This window comes from Quercus robur, chromosome 12 (assembly GCF_932294415.1).
Source record: "Quercus robur chromosome 12, dhQueRobu3.1, whole genome shotgun sequence".
Taxonomy (NCBI): domain Eukaryota; kingdom Viridiplantae; phylum Streptophyta; class Magnoliopsida; order Fagales; family Fagaceae; genus Quercus; species Quercus robur.
In genome coordinates, this window is record NC_065545.1 from 12,243,765 (window position 1) to 12,263,721 (window position 19,957).

The 19,957-nt window shown below is 37.5% G+C and overlaps 2 protein-coding genes across 2 annotated transcripts; one reads left to right on the forward strand and one right to left on the reverse strand.

The window, feature by feature from the left end:
• The first annotated feature begins 221 nt into the window (after nt 1-221).
• On the forward strand, nt 222-7,265 carry LOC126710602 (aspartate--tRNA ligase 2, cytoplasmic). Its single transcript, XM_050411150.1, has 10 exons — nt 222-997; nt 1,644-1,754; nt 1,941-2,054; nt 2,883-3,173; nt 3,265-3,375; nt 3,604-3,657; nt 4,528-4,607; nt 4,747-4,862; nt 6,420-6,534; nt 6,954-7,265. The coding sequence occupies exons 1-10, from the start codon at nt 476-478 to the stop codon at nt 7,078-7,080; spliced, it is 1,641 nt and encodes a 546-aa protein (XP_050267107.1). The 5' UTR covers nt 222-475; the 3' UTR covers nt 7,081-7,265.
• A 1,432-nt stretch (nt 7,266-8,697) lies between these two features.
• On the reverse strand, nt 8,698-19,473 carry LOC126709320 (DDB1- and CUL4-associated factor homolog 1). The gene is made up of 14 exons (XM_050409520.1): nt 18,964-19,473; nt 17,639-17,717; nt 17,369-17,485; nt 17,133-17,284; nt 16,054-16,921; nt 15,870-15,967; nt 15,176-15,596; nt 14,447-15,049; nt 14,181-14,363; nt 13,488-14,051; nt 12,295-12,405; nt 12,013-12,131; nt 10,241-11,888; nt 8,698-9,573 (listed from the first exon to the last, which is right to left on the reverse strand). The coding sequence occupies exons 1-14, from the start codon at nt 19,236-19,238 to the stop codon at nt 8,881-8,883; spliced, it is 5,931 nt and encodes a 1,976-aa protein (XP_050265477.1). The 5' UTR covers nt 19,239-19,473; the 3' UTR covers nt 8,698-8,880.
• Nucleotides 19,474-19,957: the final 484 nt, after the last annotated feature.

A 19,957-nucleotide genomic window follows, 5' to 3' on the forward strand; every position in this document is an offset into this window, starting at 1 on the left:
AAAAAAATAATTATCAATTTAAAATTCAATTTGAAATTATCAATTTAATTTAGTTTTAGAAAAAAATCTTACCTCTTAGTGAGATAATTATTTACACTTGATAATTTTTTTTATCTTTATTAAATCTATTAAAATATAAAATTATTTATGTATTTATTTTATAAGCTCTTTCATAAAACCGTCCAACGCACGCCTATAACTAGGTTAATAAAATTTCTGCCCCATTGTTTTTGACCTCTCTTCGTCCGCCGGCCCTGGAATAAATCCCTTGTTCTCTCTCTTACCGAATCGTTTCTTAGGTCACTAACCAAAAAGACTAAATAATCCCACAGGTTTTCAAAAGCAACACTTACACTTACCCATAGATTCGGCTCTTGAAAAACCCTTGACAAAACCGCAGCGCAGTGCACATTTGCTCTTCGCAAATCGTAAAACCCGTTCAAACCAAAACCCTCTCTCTCTCTCTGCTACATCCATGTCGTCCTCCGAACCCCAGCAACCAAAATCACAACCAGAAGAAGAAGAAGAAGAAGATGAATCCTCCAAACCTCAGAGCAAGAAAGCCGCGAAGAAAGAAGCGGCGAAGCTTGAGAAGCTAAAGCGCCGCCAGGAAGCCGCTGTGGCCTCCGGCGTTCAGTCGCTTTCGATGGAGGATCCGCTCGCCGACAATTACGGCGATGTTCCGCTTTTGGACCTCCAGTCGAAGGTCGCTCCCGGTACCAGGGTCTGGACCGAGATCGGCAAGCTGGCTGAGCCGTTGAAGGACCAGTACGTGCTGGTGCGGGGTCGCGCGCAGCGGATCCGCGCCAAAGGGAAGACCGCTTTCGTGGTTTTGAGGAAGAGAGGATTCACTGTGCAGTGCGTCCTCACGGAGCAGGACGGCGTCATTAGCCGCCCAATGCTGAAGTACGCCGCCGGGCTCACCCGCGAGTCGATCGTCGATGTTGAAGGCGTGGTCTCCGTCCCTGGAATAACGATTAACAGTACCACTCAGCAGGTTTCTACTTCAATTCCTAGCCAGCTTTTCATTTGTATCTATTCTATGAATATGTGAATGTATGGTGAAATTGTTTCATGCTTGAATACGATATGTTATGTGGCTATCTAGGAGAGTAAGTTTGAGTGGCTGCAGTTTCCAAAATGTTGAATTATTAATTATTTTAATGGACTCATAATAAATAAAGGAGACATCATGGGTTTTAGATTGCTCAACGGGTAAAATCTCTTATCGTCTCGAATACAGGACTTGAACCAATTGTTGTCTTGGCCCGATGATAAATCATCAAGATGCAGATACCATAGGTTTCAAATCGTATGGAATCAATTAAAAAATTGAAGGGAAACTAAGGGGGAGAGATGAATACATGTTGGATTCTTCTATGAACAGTGGTTTGCAGATGTGTAATTGCTTTAAGTTTTTTTGCATGCCTGGGCAAGGTTGCACTGGGTATGGCGTCTTTTTTTATTTTATTTTGTTTTATTTTTATTTTTAATTCCATTTAGGTTAGGTCTGTACTCTTATTGCTATTGTTGACATAAGTTTGGGTCTTTTCTCATTTAATGAAGTGATTTGGAGCTTTGACAAATGTTTTTGGAAATTTGTTTTTTATATTGATGCATAAGAAATATTTATATGTTTGAAGGTTGAAATTCAAGTTCGAAAGATTTTCTGTGTTGACAAAGCTATGCCAACCTTACCCATCAATGTTGAAGATGCTGCTCGTAGTGAGCTTGAAATTGAAAAAGCTTTGCAGGTACGTTCACTAATAATGACCTCTCTCTCTATCTCTCTTGTCATTCCTACTTATCTTAGCATTTCAATTAGAAGATGCTATCAGTTGATGGCATATCTGCAATCAGCTTGAACTTTGCTAAAAATTATTACTGAAACGTTGGCCATTTCTACGTATATTTATCATTGGATCATTTGATGGGTGCAGAATGGAGAGCAGCTTGTTCGGGTTAACCAAGATACTCGTTTGAACTATAGAGTTCTTGACTTTCGAACGCCTGCTAATCAAGCAATTTTTCGCATTCAGGGTCAAGTTGGGAATGTAAGTTACTGCCCTTTCTGGATACTTGATATATTGCTTGTCATCATCATCATTATCATTGTGCACCTTGTATCAATTTTAGTAATCTGTAGATGCAGAATTTCTAGTTGGCCTCTCTAAAAAAGCACGTCAGTTGGTTTTCCATCGTGTGTGTGAGAGAGAGGAGGTGGTATCTCAAGTTACTGTCTCATATCTCAGTGGGATAATTTTCCATGAGAGAGAGAGTGAGTTGCCATTGATTGGACATAGAAGTAAAAATGGAAGCAGGGAGAGGCATGAAAGCATGAGAGAATAGTACTCTTCCCTTACCCAAAGAGAAATTAATGTAAGGTTGGGATTTGTACTTATACATATTCATTTTTTTAAATAATGGATTCATATTTGGAAAATTATTTTTTGTTTCAAACATTTTTATGGACTTCATAGTAATTTTATCAAAAAAGATGAACTAATAAATAATAATTGATGATTTTTTAAAGCACTTAAAATCATCATTTGGAACTCATTGAGTACTACCTCCTTTATTTGAATTAATTGTTTTGTAGGCTTTCATCTATTCCTCACATGTATCGTGAAATTAATTATATAGAAGTGGTATTGAATCATCAGTATTTCCAGGAGAAACAAGCCTGTCATTTTATTTCTATATATGAGCTTATTGAGTAGTGTCTAAATTTTATGTGTGCTGAAGAAGATGATGGTACTCTATGGATCCTAAGTAGGGTCCAAATTTGAGGTTTTTGTTGATCTTTTCATTAGGGTTAATTGTTATTTGAAATATTCCAAGGCTGGATGTCTATGTGCTTGATTATTTTCATTACTGTGCAGGTGTTTAGACAATTCTTGTTATCGGAGGGTTTTGTTGAAATCCACACGCCAAAACTAATAGCTGGCTCAAGTGAAGGTGGTGCTTCTGTCTTTAAACTGGACTACAAGGGGAAACCTGCATGCCTAGCTCAATCACCTCAGCTTCACAAGCAAATGGCAATTTGTGGTGATTTTGAACGTGTGTTTGAGATTGGCCCTGTTTTCAGAGCAGAGGACTCCTTCACTCATCGACATTTGTGTGAGTTTACAGGTCTTGATGTTGAGATGGAAATCAATGAGCATTATTTTGAGGTAAAATTGGATTTCTGAGGTTTTTTTCTAATCAGCATCTAAATTTAGTTATGGTCTAGACTTTGCTGAGGATCTGTGCTGGTTTGTGTAGGTTATGGATGTTGTGGACCGCTTATTTGTTGCAATATTTGATTCCTTGAACAATAATTTTGCGAAGGAGCTAGAAGCAGTGAGGAGGCAATATCCATTTGAGCCTCTGAAGGTAATTATTTATTATGAGTTTCAAAATCTTGGAATACTTTGGTTGCAACATTCTGTTTGGTATATGATGTCTTGGACTCTTAGGTGCCTATATATTCAAGATGCTTATGAAAATTGCTTTATGTTTATCTGTTATAATACTTGTGGACTATTTAGGAACTATCTCCATTTTGCATCCCTCTTGGCTTGTCTTAATCTAAAATCTAATTTTAAGTTTTTATATGTGCAGTACCTGCGACAGACCCTAAGGCTTACATTTGAGGAAGGTATCCAAATGCTCAAGGTAATGATAATGCATTTAAGTTCAGCAAAAAAAGGATAATGCTTTTATGCCATTGCATCACCTTTGAACATATAGAATGTAGCTAAGATCATTAAGGTAGGAATAACCTGAACAAATAATAAAAATTAACAGTTGGGGGTTCAGTTCTTATTTACATAGCTTTATCATAATCACTTTCCTAATTCCAATACTTTGTCAGATTTAAATAATTTAGCAAAATTACATGAACCTTACCTTCACGGGTCAGAAACTAATAGGATTGGCAGTTCCTCATGTCCATGTCCCTGGCACATAGGTTTTGAACAGAAAAAAAAAATATTCATAGTAACTAGGCAGGAGAAATGCAATTGAGTGGTATGTATTATTAGACACTCTCTTTAGCTGGTGAGGCAACTATTGGGATTGAGGTTTGGTGTTTTGTTGAGTTGTATTTGTGTTATGTGGTTGATCTACCCCCCACTCCTTCTCTACTTTTAGGAATTAGAACACAAAGAATAGGCAATGGAGGGCTTCTAGTTCTAGATGGCTTATAATTAGTTTCTACCCGTCCCATATTTATTTGAATGTTGTGCATTCTTTTCTTTCTCTTTTTGGCAGTAATTATTATCCTGTGTAAATTTCAAATTGTATAACTTTAAAAGAAAAGGTGATAGAATAGGCTGAATGGCTGAATGAAAAATTTATGGCATCTTTTGCTTTCAGTGATTTAAAATTGTGGGGGCTTATGCTTAGTAAGACTAACACTGAGTAACACATGGCTGCTGCTAATTGCAAAGTTTCCTTCCTTCTTTAAATTTTGTTAAGTTCCATTTTACTTTATTTTTGATAAATAAAGAAGGGGTGATCCTAAAGTTTGGCATGTTTGTACAGGATGCTGGTGTAGAAGTTGACCCTCTTGGGGACCTAAATACTGAGGCAGAAAGAAAGTTGGGACAACTTGTTCTAGAGAAGTAATTTAATCTTACTTGATCTTTTATCCTTACCTATGCTTTTTATATAGTTCTTTTCTTGTCTTTCTTATTTCCAGTTTGTTGTTAATGATTCAAAAATTGTACATAAATGACAAGCAGATTTTGTTTCTGATTATAGGTATGACACTGAGTTCTACATCCTCCACCGTTATCCTTTGGCAGTGAGACCATTTTATACAATGCCTTGCTACGATAATCCAACTTACAGTAACTCATTTGATGTCTTCATTCGAGGTAAATTATCGACTATTTCATTAGTACTGTTGTCGCACATATTTATTAAATCTCTTGCTACCTTATTTTTCAAATTTTAAATAATCAACTATCGTCGCAAAGTTTTGGTGACTTTTCAATATTTATCCTTTTTGTGTTTTTTCATGTAATGTGTATTAGTCAGTCCTCATTCTGGAGATACTTTGTATCCTTGGATGCCTGTTTATTACCTAGATTATGCAACATTTTATATGTAGTGATTATGCAGCCAATATTGGCAACCTTTTGGATAGGTTGCACCAGTGGAGTTAGGGTGAATGGCTGAAAGCTATGTGATAGAGGGTGGATTGCAATTTTAGTGGCCTTTTGATAAATTGTGTTGGCTGTGGGCAGTGCACACACTAAGTTAGATTTGGTTGAGCTTGCCCCTATGCAGAGCAAATTGATTAGAAGACTCAGCCCAATATCAATTAATTTCTTATATCCAAATTTTCTCTTTGTTTTGTGTCTGGTTTTTCTAAGATTTAATCTTGTAACCTATACAAAGAAAAAAAAAATTGTGTAAACCTAAACTTTGATGGTTAAAAAGATCATACATCAGGGAATCACCAAGAGCCTTGTCCCTATGTCAAATTTTTTACTGTTGTGGAAGTCAAACACGAAGACTTAGTGTTGAGCACTTACTCATGCATGTAAAAAAAAGAGAGTTAAATCTCTCTTCTCTTATTTTAAATTTGTAAGTTACACAGAGTTGGAGCTCATTCAATTAGAATAATGATTTTAGTAGTTGACTCCACAAATACCCTAAAAACAAATTTTTGTTGGATCTTGATTTAATTAAAACATTTTTTAGTAAATTTTTTATAGAGATATAGAATTGTAGATGAAAAGTTGGGTATCAGACATGGGGTTTGAGGATACCCCAATGGTTCCATCACCTCTTGTGGTTCCTAGGCATTGGGATTTTAACCCAACCAGCCCCTGCCCATTACCTATATATATATATATATAAAGTAGTTGGATATCAGACAGATTGAGGTAGCTTGAAGAGATTGTTTCATTGTATGATCTTCAAATTAGGGATTTGAAAAAAAAAAAAAAATTGGGGCTTTCTGAATAAAAGATTTAGAATTTTTGGGTAGTGATTAGGGCAAGATGAAGGAAAATTACAACTGAACCATTGGCAAAGGTGTTTTTATGTTTCCATTGAATAATATTTTGTCTTTTGAATCTCCTAACAGCTTCTACTTTTTTTCCTTTTTATTTTTGGATTGGTAAGTTACAACACACCCACCCAGTGGGTTTTGAACCCAAGACACACTTAATAGGGAAGGAGATGCCAGTTGAGTTCTCATTGGCCTAATAGATTCTCTTTCATTGTAAACTGATCACCTGTTTTGAAGGTTAATCTGTGTGTCTGTCTATTTTGAATGTTAACAGTGCCTATTTTATTGGGAAATAGTAGAATGAGCACTGTGCATGTTTTGAGGAAATACCATGCAATCATTTACATGATCTGAATCAATTTTTAATTCTTCTTTGGTTATTGATCTTAATTCACTTCTGTTTGTTACTCAGGTGAGGAGATAATTTCAGGAGCTCAGCGTGTACATAAAGCAGATTTCTTGGCTGAGCGTGCACAGGCATTAGGACTTGATGTCCAGTCAATATCAACATATGTTGATTCTTTCCGGTAATTTCTGTGTAACAGTTTTTTTTTTTTAATTTTCCATTATTCCTGTTTTAGCCAAGGCCACTTTCCCTTGCAGCTTCTTTCCACAGCTTAATTTCAACAAAAGAAAGGGTTGATAATTATGGTTATTGGTGAAATTAGAATTACAATTTACAGCTTTGTGCATTTAAGGGTTGCTTTTGTCAAATAATTTGAATGGATTGTCTAGCATTAGGCAGATGCCCTGCAGTCACTGAGCACACGAGTAAAAGTGTTCTTCTGAAATGGGGTTATGCACTCAAATTTTAGCTCGTGTGTTCTTATTCTTTAAACCCTTTTTCTTTTATTATTAAATCATTTTATGGGAACATGCTGCTTAATATTTTGAAAACAAGGTTTCTTTTCTCATGACTGAAATATTGTATTTTGGCTTATTACAGATATGGTGCACCTCCACATGGTGGGTTTGGTGTAGGATTGGAGCGTGTGGTGATGCTTTTCTGTGGTTTGAATAACATTCGGAAAACATCCCTTTTCCCTCGTGACCCACTTAGGATCGCTCCATGACGGAATATTTCAGCAGTCATCGACACTCCGATTCTCTTTTTTATTCTCCAAAATTTCATGCTTTAGAACTGTTGAGAAATTTATATGAGTTCCTGACAAAGGGGGAATATTTCTTTTTGGCTCTTTCAAAGCATGTGAAGCAATGACAAATTCCTATAAATTGTTACTACTTTTTATTGCCTTTATTTGCTGCTATCTAGCAGTCTTCATTTTCTTTTGCCTATGATAAAGTAACTTACACTCACACACGCCAAAGGGAGTGAACCTAGGCCATCACTTTCAGATGGAATGCCAGTTGGGCTACAGGACCATATCAACTGGTATGAGAAAGGATCTCTAAATAACCGCATATTTTGCCATCTGGACACGCTCCATGTGAGAATTACTGGTAAACTTGTTGCAGCTTTCGTCTAGGACTGGCTTTCATGAGTTCATGACCATGCCATGGGCGGGATGAGTGGAGAGAAATGTTATTTTGGAAATCGCTTTATTAGTTTAGGTTCTGATGTAGAAGGGTTAAATTACTTAGGCTATGTAATGATTGACCATACAAGTGTAACAATGTATTATTATTTATATATATATATATATAAAAGAAAAAAAAGAAAAAAAAAAAGCGTATCAATATTTACTGTGGGGTTTTCATGGCTCTTATGATCCTACAAAAGTAGAAATTTATAATTGCTTTATAATCTCAAGCTCTGTATAATCGCACTAATTAGAAGAATTCATACGCCTTTTCTTTGGGATCTTACTCAACTAGTGGGCCAATAGGCAAAATGGCTTACCAAAATCACTTTACTCATAATTATAAGTTTACATGAACTCCACAATTTTCTTCCCAGATTCCTCAGAGGCTACAGCATTATAGTGACATTTGTATCAAAACCAAATCAAAGAATCATTCTTTTCAAGTAAATCAAAGGGTCGTTAGGAATGCTAGGGGCATATTGGATTTTTTTGGGACCAATGTTATGTCAATACCCAACAGAAAAAAGGAGAGGAAATACAACAATTTTATACCGGTTGATCAAACGGTAATTATAAAGGCAAAGGCAACCTTTCAAATTGTTCTACTGATTAAACATCTACCAATTACAAAAACATTTGTTCAGAATTGCCGTGGTCCTAGGAGGATTTGCGTATACTTAAACCGCAATAAACTAAAAAGTCAAGCACCTTCATTGTACAAATCTACAATAAATAAAATGGGAATTCTACAAACATTACTCTCAAGCTTTATTTAAAGAAGTTGATTCCCACACTCGATCTTGTGACCTGTCACTTCTGGTGAAAAGTAGCTCATAATATCCAATAAAAGGCAAAAAGAGTAATAAGTTATTCAACATTAGTGAGAGTTTGAAAAGCTTTTAACAGCTAAGTTTCTAGTTTCGACCAACACCACTGATGCGGCTGACTAGCCCTCCTCAAGCAGGGTGAAACATTTGCCATGGCCAGTGACCCTCCTGCTGCCACATGTTATATAATTCTCGCTTGCCATGGCCCATGATATCACTCCCCTCTCATAGGGCAAACTTGGTTTTGCTTTTGATTGTGTGGTCAAGTAAACCTTTGTGTGAGACAATTCCGAGACTCCTCCTCCCCCCAAAAAAAAAGAAAAAAAAAAACAGAACTTGTATATTGAAAAAAAAAATTTGAACAAGTGCACCTGATCTGATAAAACGATCTATATTGGCATGCCCTCTCCCCTTCCTATCTCCAAAAATAAAATATAAAGGAACAAAAAAGAAAAAGAGAGGAATCCCAATAAACAATAATTACATCAGAATTCTATTACATTTAGTAACCAAATGCGTTGCCCACAAAATCATCCTCATCGTCACTAGTATAAGATTCTATCAGTTGACTATCATCATCATCCTCATCACCATCGGTCACAATCTCCAGTATTCCTCCTCCGCCATCCATGATGAAATCCCCATCATCTTCATCATCGTCAAGATCACTTACACTATCATCATCATTGCTCATATCATCAGCATCACTATCACCATCCCCATCAAGATCTGGACCCAGTAAGCTGTCCATATCACCATCATCATCGTCATCGTCATCATCCTCATCTTCCTCCTCACTCTCAGCATCATCGGGATCAGAATCATCATCGGTTGACCTTCGGCGACCGATTTCATAAACCCTAGCAGAAGAAATCATCTCTTCTTGGTCATCCATTGTAATCAACCCTACAAAGGAATCTGTTGGTTCTGTTGCAAAGTCGAGGACACAACGATCCACTGGAATAGTGGCAATGTCGGAGTAGTTGACTGCATCTACTGTGCGGAATGCAGCAAAGAGGGGATGCTTGGATCGACGTGTGTGAACTGCTGACATTGCATCCTCAAGATTTCTCCTAAGGATTGCATAAATTACATCACCGCGTGCATTAAATGTTATCATTGTTTGGTCTAAAGATGGTACGCTTCGGAGGAGCCTAAACTTCCGGAGATCCCAGACCTCAGAGTTTATAATTACCTGTCAAATGAAAAAAAATGTATATATTAAAAAAAATCACAGGAAAGAAAATGGAGGGAGAGGGAGAGGGAGACTACAAGCATCTAAACAATAGTTAGAAGGGTTCAATATCAGATTTGAATTTTGGAAAAAATTTTCTAAAGAAAAAATAAAAAAATTCAGGTGCATCTTGGAAAAGTTACACCTCCAGACAGCTAATCCCAAAAAAAATAAAAAATAAATAAAAAATAAAGATCCTAATAAAAGCCCATTAAACAGTTTATATGTTTAATTAATTGATTTTGATAATTAGTTTAAATGTTTAATTTACGCTCCTGGCTACTACTGATCAGTCTAAAACCTCATCCACTTAGCATTAAAAACCTTAACAAACCCATTCATAAGCCAACTGATGTTATTGGCAGTTAAACTCTATAGACATAAACCCTACAACTGAAAAAGAAAATAAATATAATCAAGTAATTTTGATCATTAACCTTTTTCTAGAAAACATTGTTGTTATTTTCTTGCATTTTGAATGCAGGACAAAGTTGCTAAAAGGGACTGGAGATAAATTTGCTTTAGTGATGAGGATTAGTAATGAGGAGTTCAACAGGTTAGCACTTATATAATATTCATATAAGAAATACCAGTATGACTACTGTAGCAGAGGAAGGGTTCTCCATACCTCATTCCCAGCTGGATGAAAACCACCACCTCCATAATCTGTAAATTGATCAAAGCGATGAACAGGGGCAGGAACCCGTCGATCCCACAGGACCCCATTCCATAGCAGCATGGCATCTGAAGGGCTGAAATGGATGGGAGAATAAATATGCCCCCGACCTGTAGAACTGGCATACGTGTCCAATAGTTTCAATTCCAACTGGAAGGTCTGAATATCATACAGGAAAATTTCCCGTCGTCCAGGTTCTGATGATAGGGCTGCAAAAATGTTTCCAGCATTGCTAAACCTTGCCGCCTTACACCCTTCAAATGGATGCATTGGCCCACCTGAGATTGAAGATGCATCCCACAACCTTACATCTTGGGAGCTTGAAGAAAGCACCAACTGCGTCTCACCAGAAAGATATGACTCAATAAATGTCATAGGAGACTGATGGCTTATGCAGCTCTCCAGCACATTGTTGCTGTTGGAGTCAAAAATTTTGAGCTCTCCAGTGTGGGTGCCAACTGCAAAACGGGATGAGTCTCCAAGAAAATTAATGCACGTCAAAAGAGAAACAACATCATCCCTACAAGTTCTCCATGGTCTAAATCTGCTGTAAACAAACTGACGATCTCTGCGATTTCCATGTACCCCACCATACATACTTCTAAACTCACGTGTACCAAGTCGGGCTGTTACATTGGATGGGGCTTCAAGGCTTCTTTTTGGTTCAGGACAAACGTGTGGATGTAAGAGAGAGAGTGGTGGAAGAGTGGTTATGGGGGCAGGGCATTGGCGATGCTGATGCTTCAGATATTGAACAACAAGAGAGTCTAGAGTTAAACGCTCTGTGCTGATGGCTTGAGGATCATTTAAAAGCCCAAGTTGTGGGAACGGTGTCACCTGACCCGTATGGATGTTAGTATATGGGCTGTCATCCACATAATCACCCAAACAACTGCTTGGTGTTGATCGCCCATGCTGATCTCTTAGGTTAGAACTTGGTGAAGAAAGCCCAATGGTATCAACTAGTAGATTGCTTCTACGAAAAGTATTGGGTGTTGGAAAAACTGGAGACCGAAGTCCTTGCTCACTTGCATGAAATCGCTTTCCAGAGAATGAAAATGACCCAATATCCTTTAGCTCTGATAATTTGCGCTTCATTGGCAATACAATTGGAGTCTTATACTGGGACTCTGCATCAAAATTAGGGTTTGGCAATGACTCTGATGGAGTTTCTGATCTAGCCGGGGTTTCAGATACAATTGCATGTTCAGAAGATTGTTTTGAAGTCATGAAGATTTTCCTGACAGATGCTGAGTGAGAATCATGGGATAGCAACTGATTTTTTGACTGAAAACCAAAACTGGGTGAGAAAGCTAGTGGTTTTTTCTTTGAAGAAAATATAGTTGAATCATACTTTAAGCCTGTATCCTCATCCCGTGCAGCAGGTTTAGATTTTTCTGTAAAAAATCCACTAGGAGCACGACCAGAGGGCCACTGGAGTTGCATAGAAGGGGCTTCCTGTGAAGAGGACTGGTGTGTGAGAGATGATGGAGCTGCCAAGGATGGCAAAGGCGTCAACTGAGCCTCTTTTAACAATGCAGCAGCAGTTGAACCCAAACCAGACGCCTGTAGGTGTTCATGGATTAGAAGTAAAAGTTCCCTGGGATTTTCGTAAACATATAACACAAGAAGAGAGAGTCAAAAGGTGAAAAGAGGAGGTACAAGTAGAAAGCAATGGATGATGAATGCATAAAAATCACACCAAAAGAGAAATTATGAAGTACCTGGAATGGTAAGTAATAGGAGTAGCAGCAGCAATAGCTGCTCTTTCTATACGCCTCAAAGTAGGTGTAGCAGCATCAGTGGCTGCTAAAGTACTTGCACGCCCTGAATTTGTCACAATCTGCAAATATATGGTTCAACATAGTTTCAGTTACATCCGCAATGAAAAGAGAGCAATAGAGAGATAGAGATAATGGAAACCAATTTCAACTCCTGACCTCAAAGCTACCCCTAGTTTTCTATATATATGTATATATAATTTTTTTTTTTTTTAAAAGGCTTACTGCAATCAGCTCAATCGCTGCCTGGGAAAGTTCAGCTTGCCACCTGCCTTGCTCGGTTCCAGTTGTCTGGCTGCCCGAATCTCGAATTAGTTCTGATAGCTTTTTCCCAACCTAGAACACCAAATTGAACTAAGTAACACAAAGTGATGACCTAGGGAGATTAATCCAAACATTTCTCTTAATATATAAGATATTAACACAGCTATGACTTAACATCAGAAAAGCAGTAAACTAGTTTGAGTGCAGCAAAACATAACATCAATACAGTTAAATCTTATTGTGGAAGCTTAACTAGGATATGATAATTGTAAGCTGCAGCAGAATTATACTTGAACTAATCTATAATGATTTTTTATTTATTTTTACAGGTAATGTCACCTAAACTATCATGGAAATATCAAAAAAACAATCAAATTTTCTTTGCAACCATAAAATACCATGTCAAGTAATGGATTAAAAGGAAAAAAAATTAATTTAATTTAAAAGGAAAAAAAATTAAATTAAATTTAACTCCTCTGTAAAGAGATGGTGATCTCCACTTGTGTTTATCAGATAACCTTTTCATGTAGATAACCATATTCGTGTATAAACTTTGCATTTACTTTTCTTTTTAAATCCCCAATAGGTCACAAGAGGATTGTTTCCTTCCCTTGAAGTCTTTGGAAATTTATCAGATAATACCCTCTCACTTTTGCAACTGCAAGTAAATATTGAGAAAATATTTGGGGCATCCTGGCCAAATGGGAAGTGCTGGTACTCAGTTACATAAAAGGAATATATGTAGGGTCTTTTGAGAACAACCAATGTGGTAAATTTCAAAAAGTGAAATCCCTTGTTCATTGGGTATAAGGAATGCAAGTCCAGAAATGAACTCATCCATAAAAACAGTGAATATGACTACAACAAGGTCTGAAAGGTCCATTTTTCTTGACTTCTCCAAACGCAATATTCTGGAATATGGACCTGTGCACAACTGGCTATGAGGTATGAACTGAAGCAGACCAGAATGGACTAAATTGGTTGAGTTGGGTTTTGATACTGGCTGCAGTACCAAATTTTGTTACAGATAACATCATTTATCCTAACCAGGTCTGGCACTAGAGGCATCCACATTTATGGTAAAAAGAAACAAAATATGATATTCAGTCATTTCAAATAAGAATATTACTATTAATTATATGAAAGTCAGTTACCTGAAGCTTTGTCAGTATGTGCGCAATAGCATCATCCCTGGCTAGACCAAGAAGGACTCGGCATACAAGAGCACGAAGACAATCAAGAGCAGCAGGAGGTGAATATATGCGTGGTTGGAGTAGATGGAGAAGAACCTTTATGCCATTGTTGGCACGTACTGCCTCCCTTGCTTGACGATATCCAAGCTCCAATTGTGTAGCAAGGCCAGCACAACCTGCTCCAGCACCTAAAGATATTCTACGATCTCCAACAAGTCCTGAAGTGGCCGGGGCAACAGGAGTTTGTGAAGTGCTACTGACAGACTGTGTACCACCTGCAGCACTGCCTCTATCTACCACACTGGAGTCCCCATTCCGGTCCCTTTGATCACTCTGGCTGGAACTGTTAACAGCTCGATCTGAGATATTACGTTCTGTGTTCCTATCTCTAGTCTCAATGGCAGGACCAATTGAGGTTTGGGCAGAACCAGAATGCTGGCCTTGTGCAAGTAGAGGCGGTTTATTGCTGATTGAAGGTGGTGGACAAACAAGATTGACTAATACATTTAGTGCTGGTTGAATGATCTGCAAAGATCCAAGTGAAATAAGAAAATGTGATATAGTGGTGAACAAACAGACAAAATGATCAGCTAGTCTGATTCCAGCAACCGTAGATGTCACGGAAGATAATCAATAGATTGCACAATGTCTTACCTCTGGGTCCACATAACTACTAGCACTATTTGCCGCATCCAAAATGACTGCTATACCAACGCGATTATTGCTTAATGTGGCACTTACAATCATCTTGCGGGTATTGGGTACTAATGTAACAATATGCAAAACACCCAATGCATATTGGAGCAAGTCGTGCAAATAACGCTCGACAGGTGGGGCCTAAATACAACCAAAATTGGACATATTAGAGAATGCAAGAGGCAAATACAAGCGAGGAAGGATGAAACCTGAGCATATCATACCTGACACAATTCCAACAACGTAATATGTCCATTAGAACTTAAGAACTTCTCAACAGCAGGCCAGCGAGTTCTTACAAATGCTGGACCCAGCTTCCGATCCTTCTGTAGCTGCAGAAGGACTGCATCCAAAGCTTCATTACTGATGTCAAGTGGCTTGTAGGCTGCTCTTACACTTGATATATTGCGGGCTGCAATTCGATTGCTTTTATTTGGACGAATGGATTCCACAAGCAAAAGGAGATGAGCTCTAAAATATTGCCGCAGAGCAACACAAGTGTGGTATGCTATCTGCTTCTCCGATGATGTCAGTACTTCTGCAGATGAACGATCATTTCGAAATGATCCTGAACTGGACAAGCCTAATGCTCCAGTATTTACTCCAGATCTTACTGAGGCAGCATCATTTAACAGGATGAGTAATTTCTGCAAACCATCCTGAGCATCAAAGGCATCAAGTACTGCTCGGAAGACAAATGCAGCAGCAAAAAACAAGGCAGCATTTTTTCTAGCTTGATCCTGGGAGCACTCAAGAAGTTGGATAGCTAACTCAACCACCTGGTGTACAATATCTGAGGGAAGAGCACATACACGTTCCATTATTCCCTGAAAGAATTTATTAGGAATTGAGAACCCAATGAACAGATTATATAAAAATGATATACAGGGAAAAATACTTGTGAAAAAAAAAAGTTTCAAATGATCAGACCTAACATTCTGACAAGCCATTACCTGCAGAGAACCAATACTAAATAAGCAGGAAGAAAGACCAAGGAAGGTTTGAGCAACTCTAGGGACAGCAAGAAGTTTCTGCATGCCACCCCGATCAACAAATAATGCAGCAAATTTCCTGTGAGCAGCTAGTGCACAGATTAGCTTCATTATATCAAGCAAGATTGCAATCTTTGATGCCTCCTTGTGTTTGGAACTCCGTTGCAACAGTGCAAGACAGACATCAACACCCTTTTCGTGCAGTACAGGTCCAAGAACTTCAACATATTCTCCAAGTATCTCAAGACACTGAATACAGTATTTTTCTCTCGACTGTGCCAGAGATTCAGAGTCCGGGATGAAATATTCTTCAACATCCTCACTGGTTTCTGCTTCAGGCCCGCCTTGAATCATCGTGTCATCCTTGACAGTAATAGAGCTTCTGTCACCAAACCAAGAAAGTATTATTATAAAAATACTCAAACTAACAAAAAAGATGCATGGGCCACTGGGAATCTACAACAACTTTAAGTAGCACATTGTTTGTACTCCCTCACAAATGAGCCTAGGCTCAAATGGCACTTCCTACCCTCACAAGTGTACGTAGAGGGTGAGATCATGGGTTCAAAACTCACTGGGTGCTAGTGTAACTTACCAAATTAAAAAAAATGTACTCCCTCAATTTCTGTGCATATTTAAATATGAAATTACCTACCTTGAAACTTCAAGTGCATTTCCAGCATCTACAACGGTGGATGCGGCTCTGGAAGCAGCCAAAACAGCAGCTTCTTCATTGTTTGTATTTTTAAATTCCTAGCATAGAGAGTAGTAAAGCAGTAAGAATTAAATACTCCATGCACCATAATTTTGTATAAAGTAGGGAAAGCAATGCAGCATACCTCAAAAGCCGCACTTTTGACCACTTCAGCGGCAGCATCGCCAGCTGCTTTGATAGCCTCTGCAGGTGCATCAGCTGCTCTCGCTTCAGCTTCAGCGGCTCTAACTGCCTTCTTTACGAGATCAGATATATCTTTAGATCCAATGCTACATTCTTGATAGCAGTCATCATTATCCTCTCTTTCGACAGGCACAGCATCAGATGTGATCCTGCCATAAGACTTTCTAGCATCTGGTACTTTTTTTATGTCTAAATGTCTTGAAAAACTCCTCATTGTGCTCCGCCCCTGTCCTAGTCGACTACCAGATCCTGGTGAGGTTAAAAGCTGTTCATTCTCTAGAGCACCTTCATTAACCCTTCCCTTGCTTCTGGATCTCAACCCACGGTTTGTTCTGCGCCTTAAGGAGTCATCCCTTGTATTTTCATCAAAATCCCCAAATTTATTCTTCCCATCACGCAAATCTCGACTATGCCATCTGTCCTCACCATCGGCATCTGCCACATATGAATCAGTCTCTTCATCCAAGGCATTGGGTGGTTCACCATCATTCACCCAGCATTCTTCTCCACGTCCTTGCCAAACAATGCTTCTATCCTGATCCCTTTCAACACATTGGTCATCTATGGATCTCTCCTCAGCCCCCCTCAGATCATCTAAATAAGTTGTTTCCAGAACCTGCCTTACCCTACCCCGGCCTTCGTCCCTGCCTCTTATGATAATAGCAGCAGATGCAGTCTTATTCTCTGTTAAATGATTAGCATCTTTCTGGCTTGTATTTGTCTCCCCAAGGACACGCACACGAAGATAGCGCATAAGCTTGGCAGACAATCCAGATGTCAACACATCTTCTACTACTACCTGACCACCACTGAAATTGACCAAAATATTTATATTAATGTGAAGCAAACTAGTGCAGAAGGATATAATGAGAACTAAAAATATATGGTAAGCAATCTCATTCAGCAGAATATAATGAGAATTAAACTAGTGCAGAAGAATTTAATGAGAACTAAAGTAGTGGAGAAGATTATAATGAGAACTAAAAAATAAGCGGTCAGTAATCAACTTCAGCAGCGTACCCTGCCAAAGATACAGCAAGAAGTCCAGTAGAATAGGTTTTCAACATTTCATAATCTGGGCATTTGTGATCAACACTAGGAATTCTGGAAGCATCATCAATCACCCAATTTTTTATGTTCTCCAAAACGGCTTCTTCAAAAACATGAGGATACTGCAAAATAGCTCATCCAATTGTTAACACACCATAAACTCACAATAATCACACCAAATAGATCAAAAAAGACAAATTTCTTACAATCCAAGTCAGCGAGCAGCTTAGAAGAAGCCTTGAAGCAGCTGCCTGGATGGAGGGTGGGTATCTTGCTTCTGATAGAAACTTTGAAGATATCAACTCGAAGAAGTCATCGTTTTCCTAAGGACAAGAGGGGAAATTTTATGATACACATTGCTAAGTAATCTAAATGAAGTTATTATGGTGCACCACCCATAGAAAGGCTGGGTGGGGTAGTGGGAAGCAAAAACGATAAGGATTGGGAAAAAAAAGACAGAGGCCAAAATTAGTTACCCGGACTAAGCTTCCAAGCCGTCCAATGTTATGTGAAGCACGAATATTATTAGGGGAATGACCATTCTCTTCCATGTATCTGCACTTAATGTAGAATGTATAAATAATACATACAAAAAGAAAGTCCAACATTTTTGTTAAAATAAGAAAAGAAACAAGACCAAATAACAAGAAGACGATAGAAGAACATGCAAAGAACACCCATTCAACATAAATCATATGCAGACTTCCTGAATGAAATGAATTTTTTTGATGACGTGGAACCTTACCAAGTCGAAACCACATATGCAAAACCAGTAGACACATTGTAGATAACCTAAAAAGGCTTATAAAATTACCATGGAGATGCTTGCTTTTTTTTTCTTTTTAACATACAGTAGATTAATAAACTTGTTAACATATATATATATAAATATATATATATATTCTCTTTATCACTTTCATATCCTCTTCCATTCCAGCATTCATAGTGGTGCCCAATCTGTTCTCTATATCAGCCATCTTTTTTTTTTTTTTTTTTTTTTGCTTCTACCTCTTGGGTTTTTACCACCCCAGATGATTCAATAATAAAATAAAATACCAAAGTTGCTTGCGTTCTTGTATTCTATAATTATGCAAGAGATGTCCTTAAATACTGAGAAATAAGTTGGTATATACTATCTTGGCCAAAGAAGATACCCTATGACATAACCAAAAGACAAACTGACACAGAAAATCCATTACCTGATACAGCATTTGTTAACAAACTTGTGGATACAAGCTGCCATATCATAGAACTTTCTTTTCTTTTCTTTTCTTTTTCTTTTTTGAATTTATCACTTACGTGTTTTCTTTTTGAAGAGCTGTACAATTTTGCTTCTTTTGCAACCTTCTTGTACATGATTGATTGTCTAATTTTCCTTATAAAGTTTCTATTACTTATCCAAAAATTAAAAAAATTCACAAAAATTACACACTATGAAAATAAATAGTTTAATACAAAGGAACTCACTTTAACTTGCAAAATCATAAATAAAAATCATATATTTAATTCACATCACTCAACTCAACTAACCTCACAAAAAACCTAAAGAGAATTATCAAAACCAAATTAAGAACAAAATGAAATAATTAAAATAATATGAAATATACACAGGCATAGAAAAACTTCAAGCATGTACATACATACACTCATAGCTTCAAAGAATTTCAAATTTTGCCCAAAAAAAAAAAAAAAAAAAAACCTCGGCATTATTCCAATCCCTTCTTTTACAGCATACAAATTCCAAAATTACAGTTTGAGAGAGAGAGAGAGAGAGAGAGAGAGAGAGAGAGAGAAAGCGTACCGCGATTCTTGAGTTTCGAGGAGGGAGGCTAGGGCATGGAGAGCGGAGGAGCTAGGGTTTTCAGGCGAGGAAGTGATCTTCTCCATAAGCTTCTGAGCCTTGGCGATCAACTCGTCGTCTTCATTTCTCGGTTCCTCTTCTTCTTCTTCTTCCTCGTCGTCTTCTTCTTCTTCTGCTTGAGACTGAGGCTGAGATTCCGATACAGGTGGTGGTTGAGGAGGCTGAGCTTCTTCGTCTTCACCTTGGTTCGCTTGGTCATTCATGGCTGCCTCCATATATTATATTATAAATAAATATTATTTGAAAATTATATGATTGTGTTTTACAATTAAGAAGAAAAATAGAAATAAGAATGAAAGAATTTTTGGGGGGCTTATTGCTATGGTTTTATTTTGTATGTGTGTTTTTGTTAGTGTTTTTATTTTTATTTTTTTTGGAGTTGGGGAGTTGCAGAAAGAGAGAGAGCTTGAAAAATATAGTGAAAGAGAGAGAGAGAGAGAACGCGTCGCTGATTGGGTTTCGTTTTTTTATAGTGGGAGGAGATCCTAGAGAGAGAAAGGCAGAGGGGTCTGGAGAAAACGAGTCGGAATGTTCCAGAGCGACCCGACCCGATTCACCTTTGTAGCCCTAGCTTCTTCTTTTTTAATAAATAAAATAAATAAGTTTGAGCCTTTGGGGTTCACTAAAGTCTCCGTTTGGTTTTTTTTTTTTTTTTTTTTTCAAACTTTTTTTTCAAACTTTTTTTCTTATTTGTTTTTATATAATTTAAACCCTTATGTTTTTTTTTTTTTCTATATACAATATTTATATTTCTACCCAACTTATTTTTTATAAAGTAAAATAGGCTAATAGAGTAAGACAGAAATTTATTGATTCAAAAGATTTGTAATGGACCTAATGGTTACTATATATCAAGCTACAATATTATGGATGGACAATAAAATAAAATAAAATAAAGCTATAGGGTTTTTTTTTAATGTAAGTGGGTCTTGAA

Excerpts from the sequence above, each read along its gene's own strand:
- LOC126710602 (XM_050411150.1), top strand. The coding sequence starts at position 476 with ATGTCGTCCTCCGAACCCCAGCAACCAAAATCACAACCAGAAGAAGAA. Across the intron at positions 998-1,643 it reads TTAACAGTACCACTCAGCAG|GTTGAAATTCAAGTTCGAAA; the intron begins GTTTCTACTTCA and ends ATATGTTTGAAG. Across the intron at positions 3,174-3,264 it reads TCAATGAGCATTATTTTGAG|GTTATGGATGTTGTGGACCG; the intron begins GTAAAATTGGAT and ends TGGTTTGTGTAG.
- LOC126709320 (XM_050409520.1), bottom strand. The coding sequence starts at position 19,238 with ATGGAGGCAGCCATGAATGACCAAGCGAACCAAGGTGAAGACGAAGAA. Across the intron at positions 15,968-16,053 it reads TCAAAAGTGCGGCTTTTGAG|GAATTTAAAAATACAAACAA; the intron begins GTATGCTGCATT and ends TCTCTATGCTAG. Across the intron at positions 9,574-10,240 it reads TTCATCCAGCTGGGAATGAG|GTAATTATAAACTCTGAGGT; the intron begins GTATGGAGAACC and ends TTCATTTGACAG.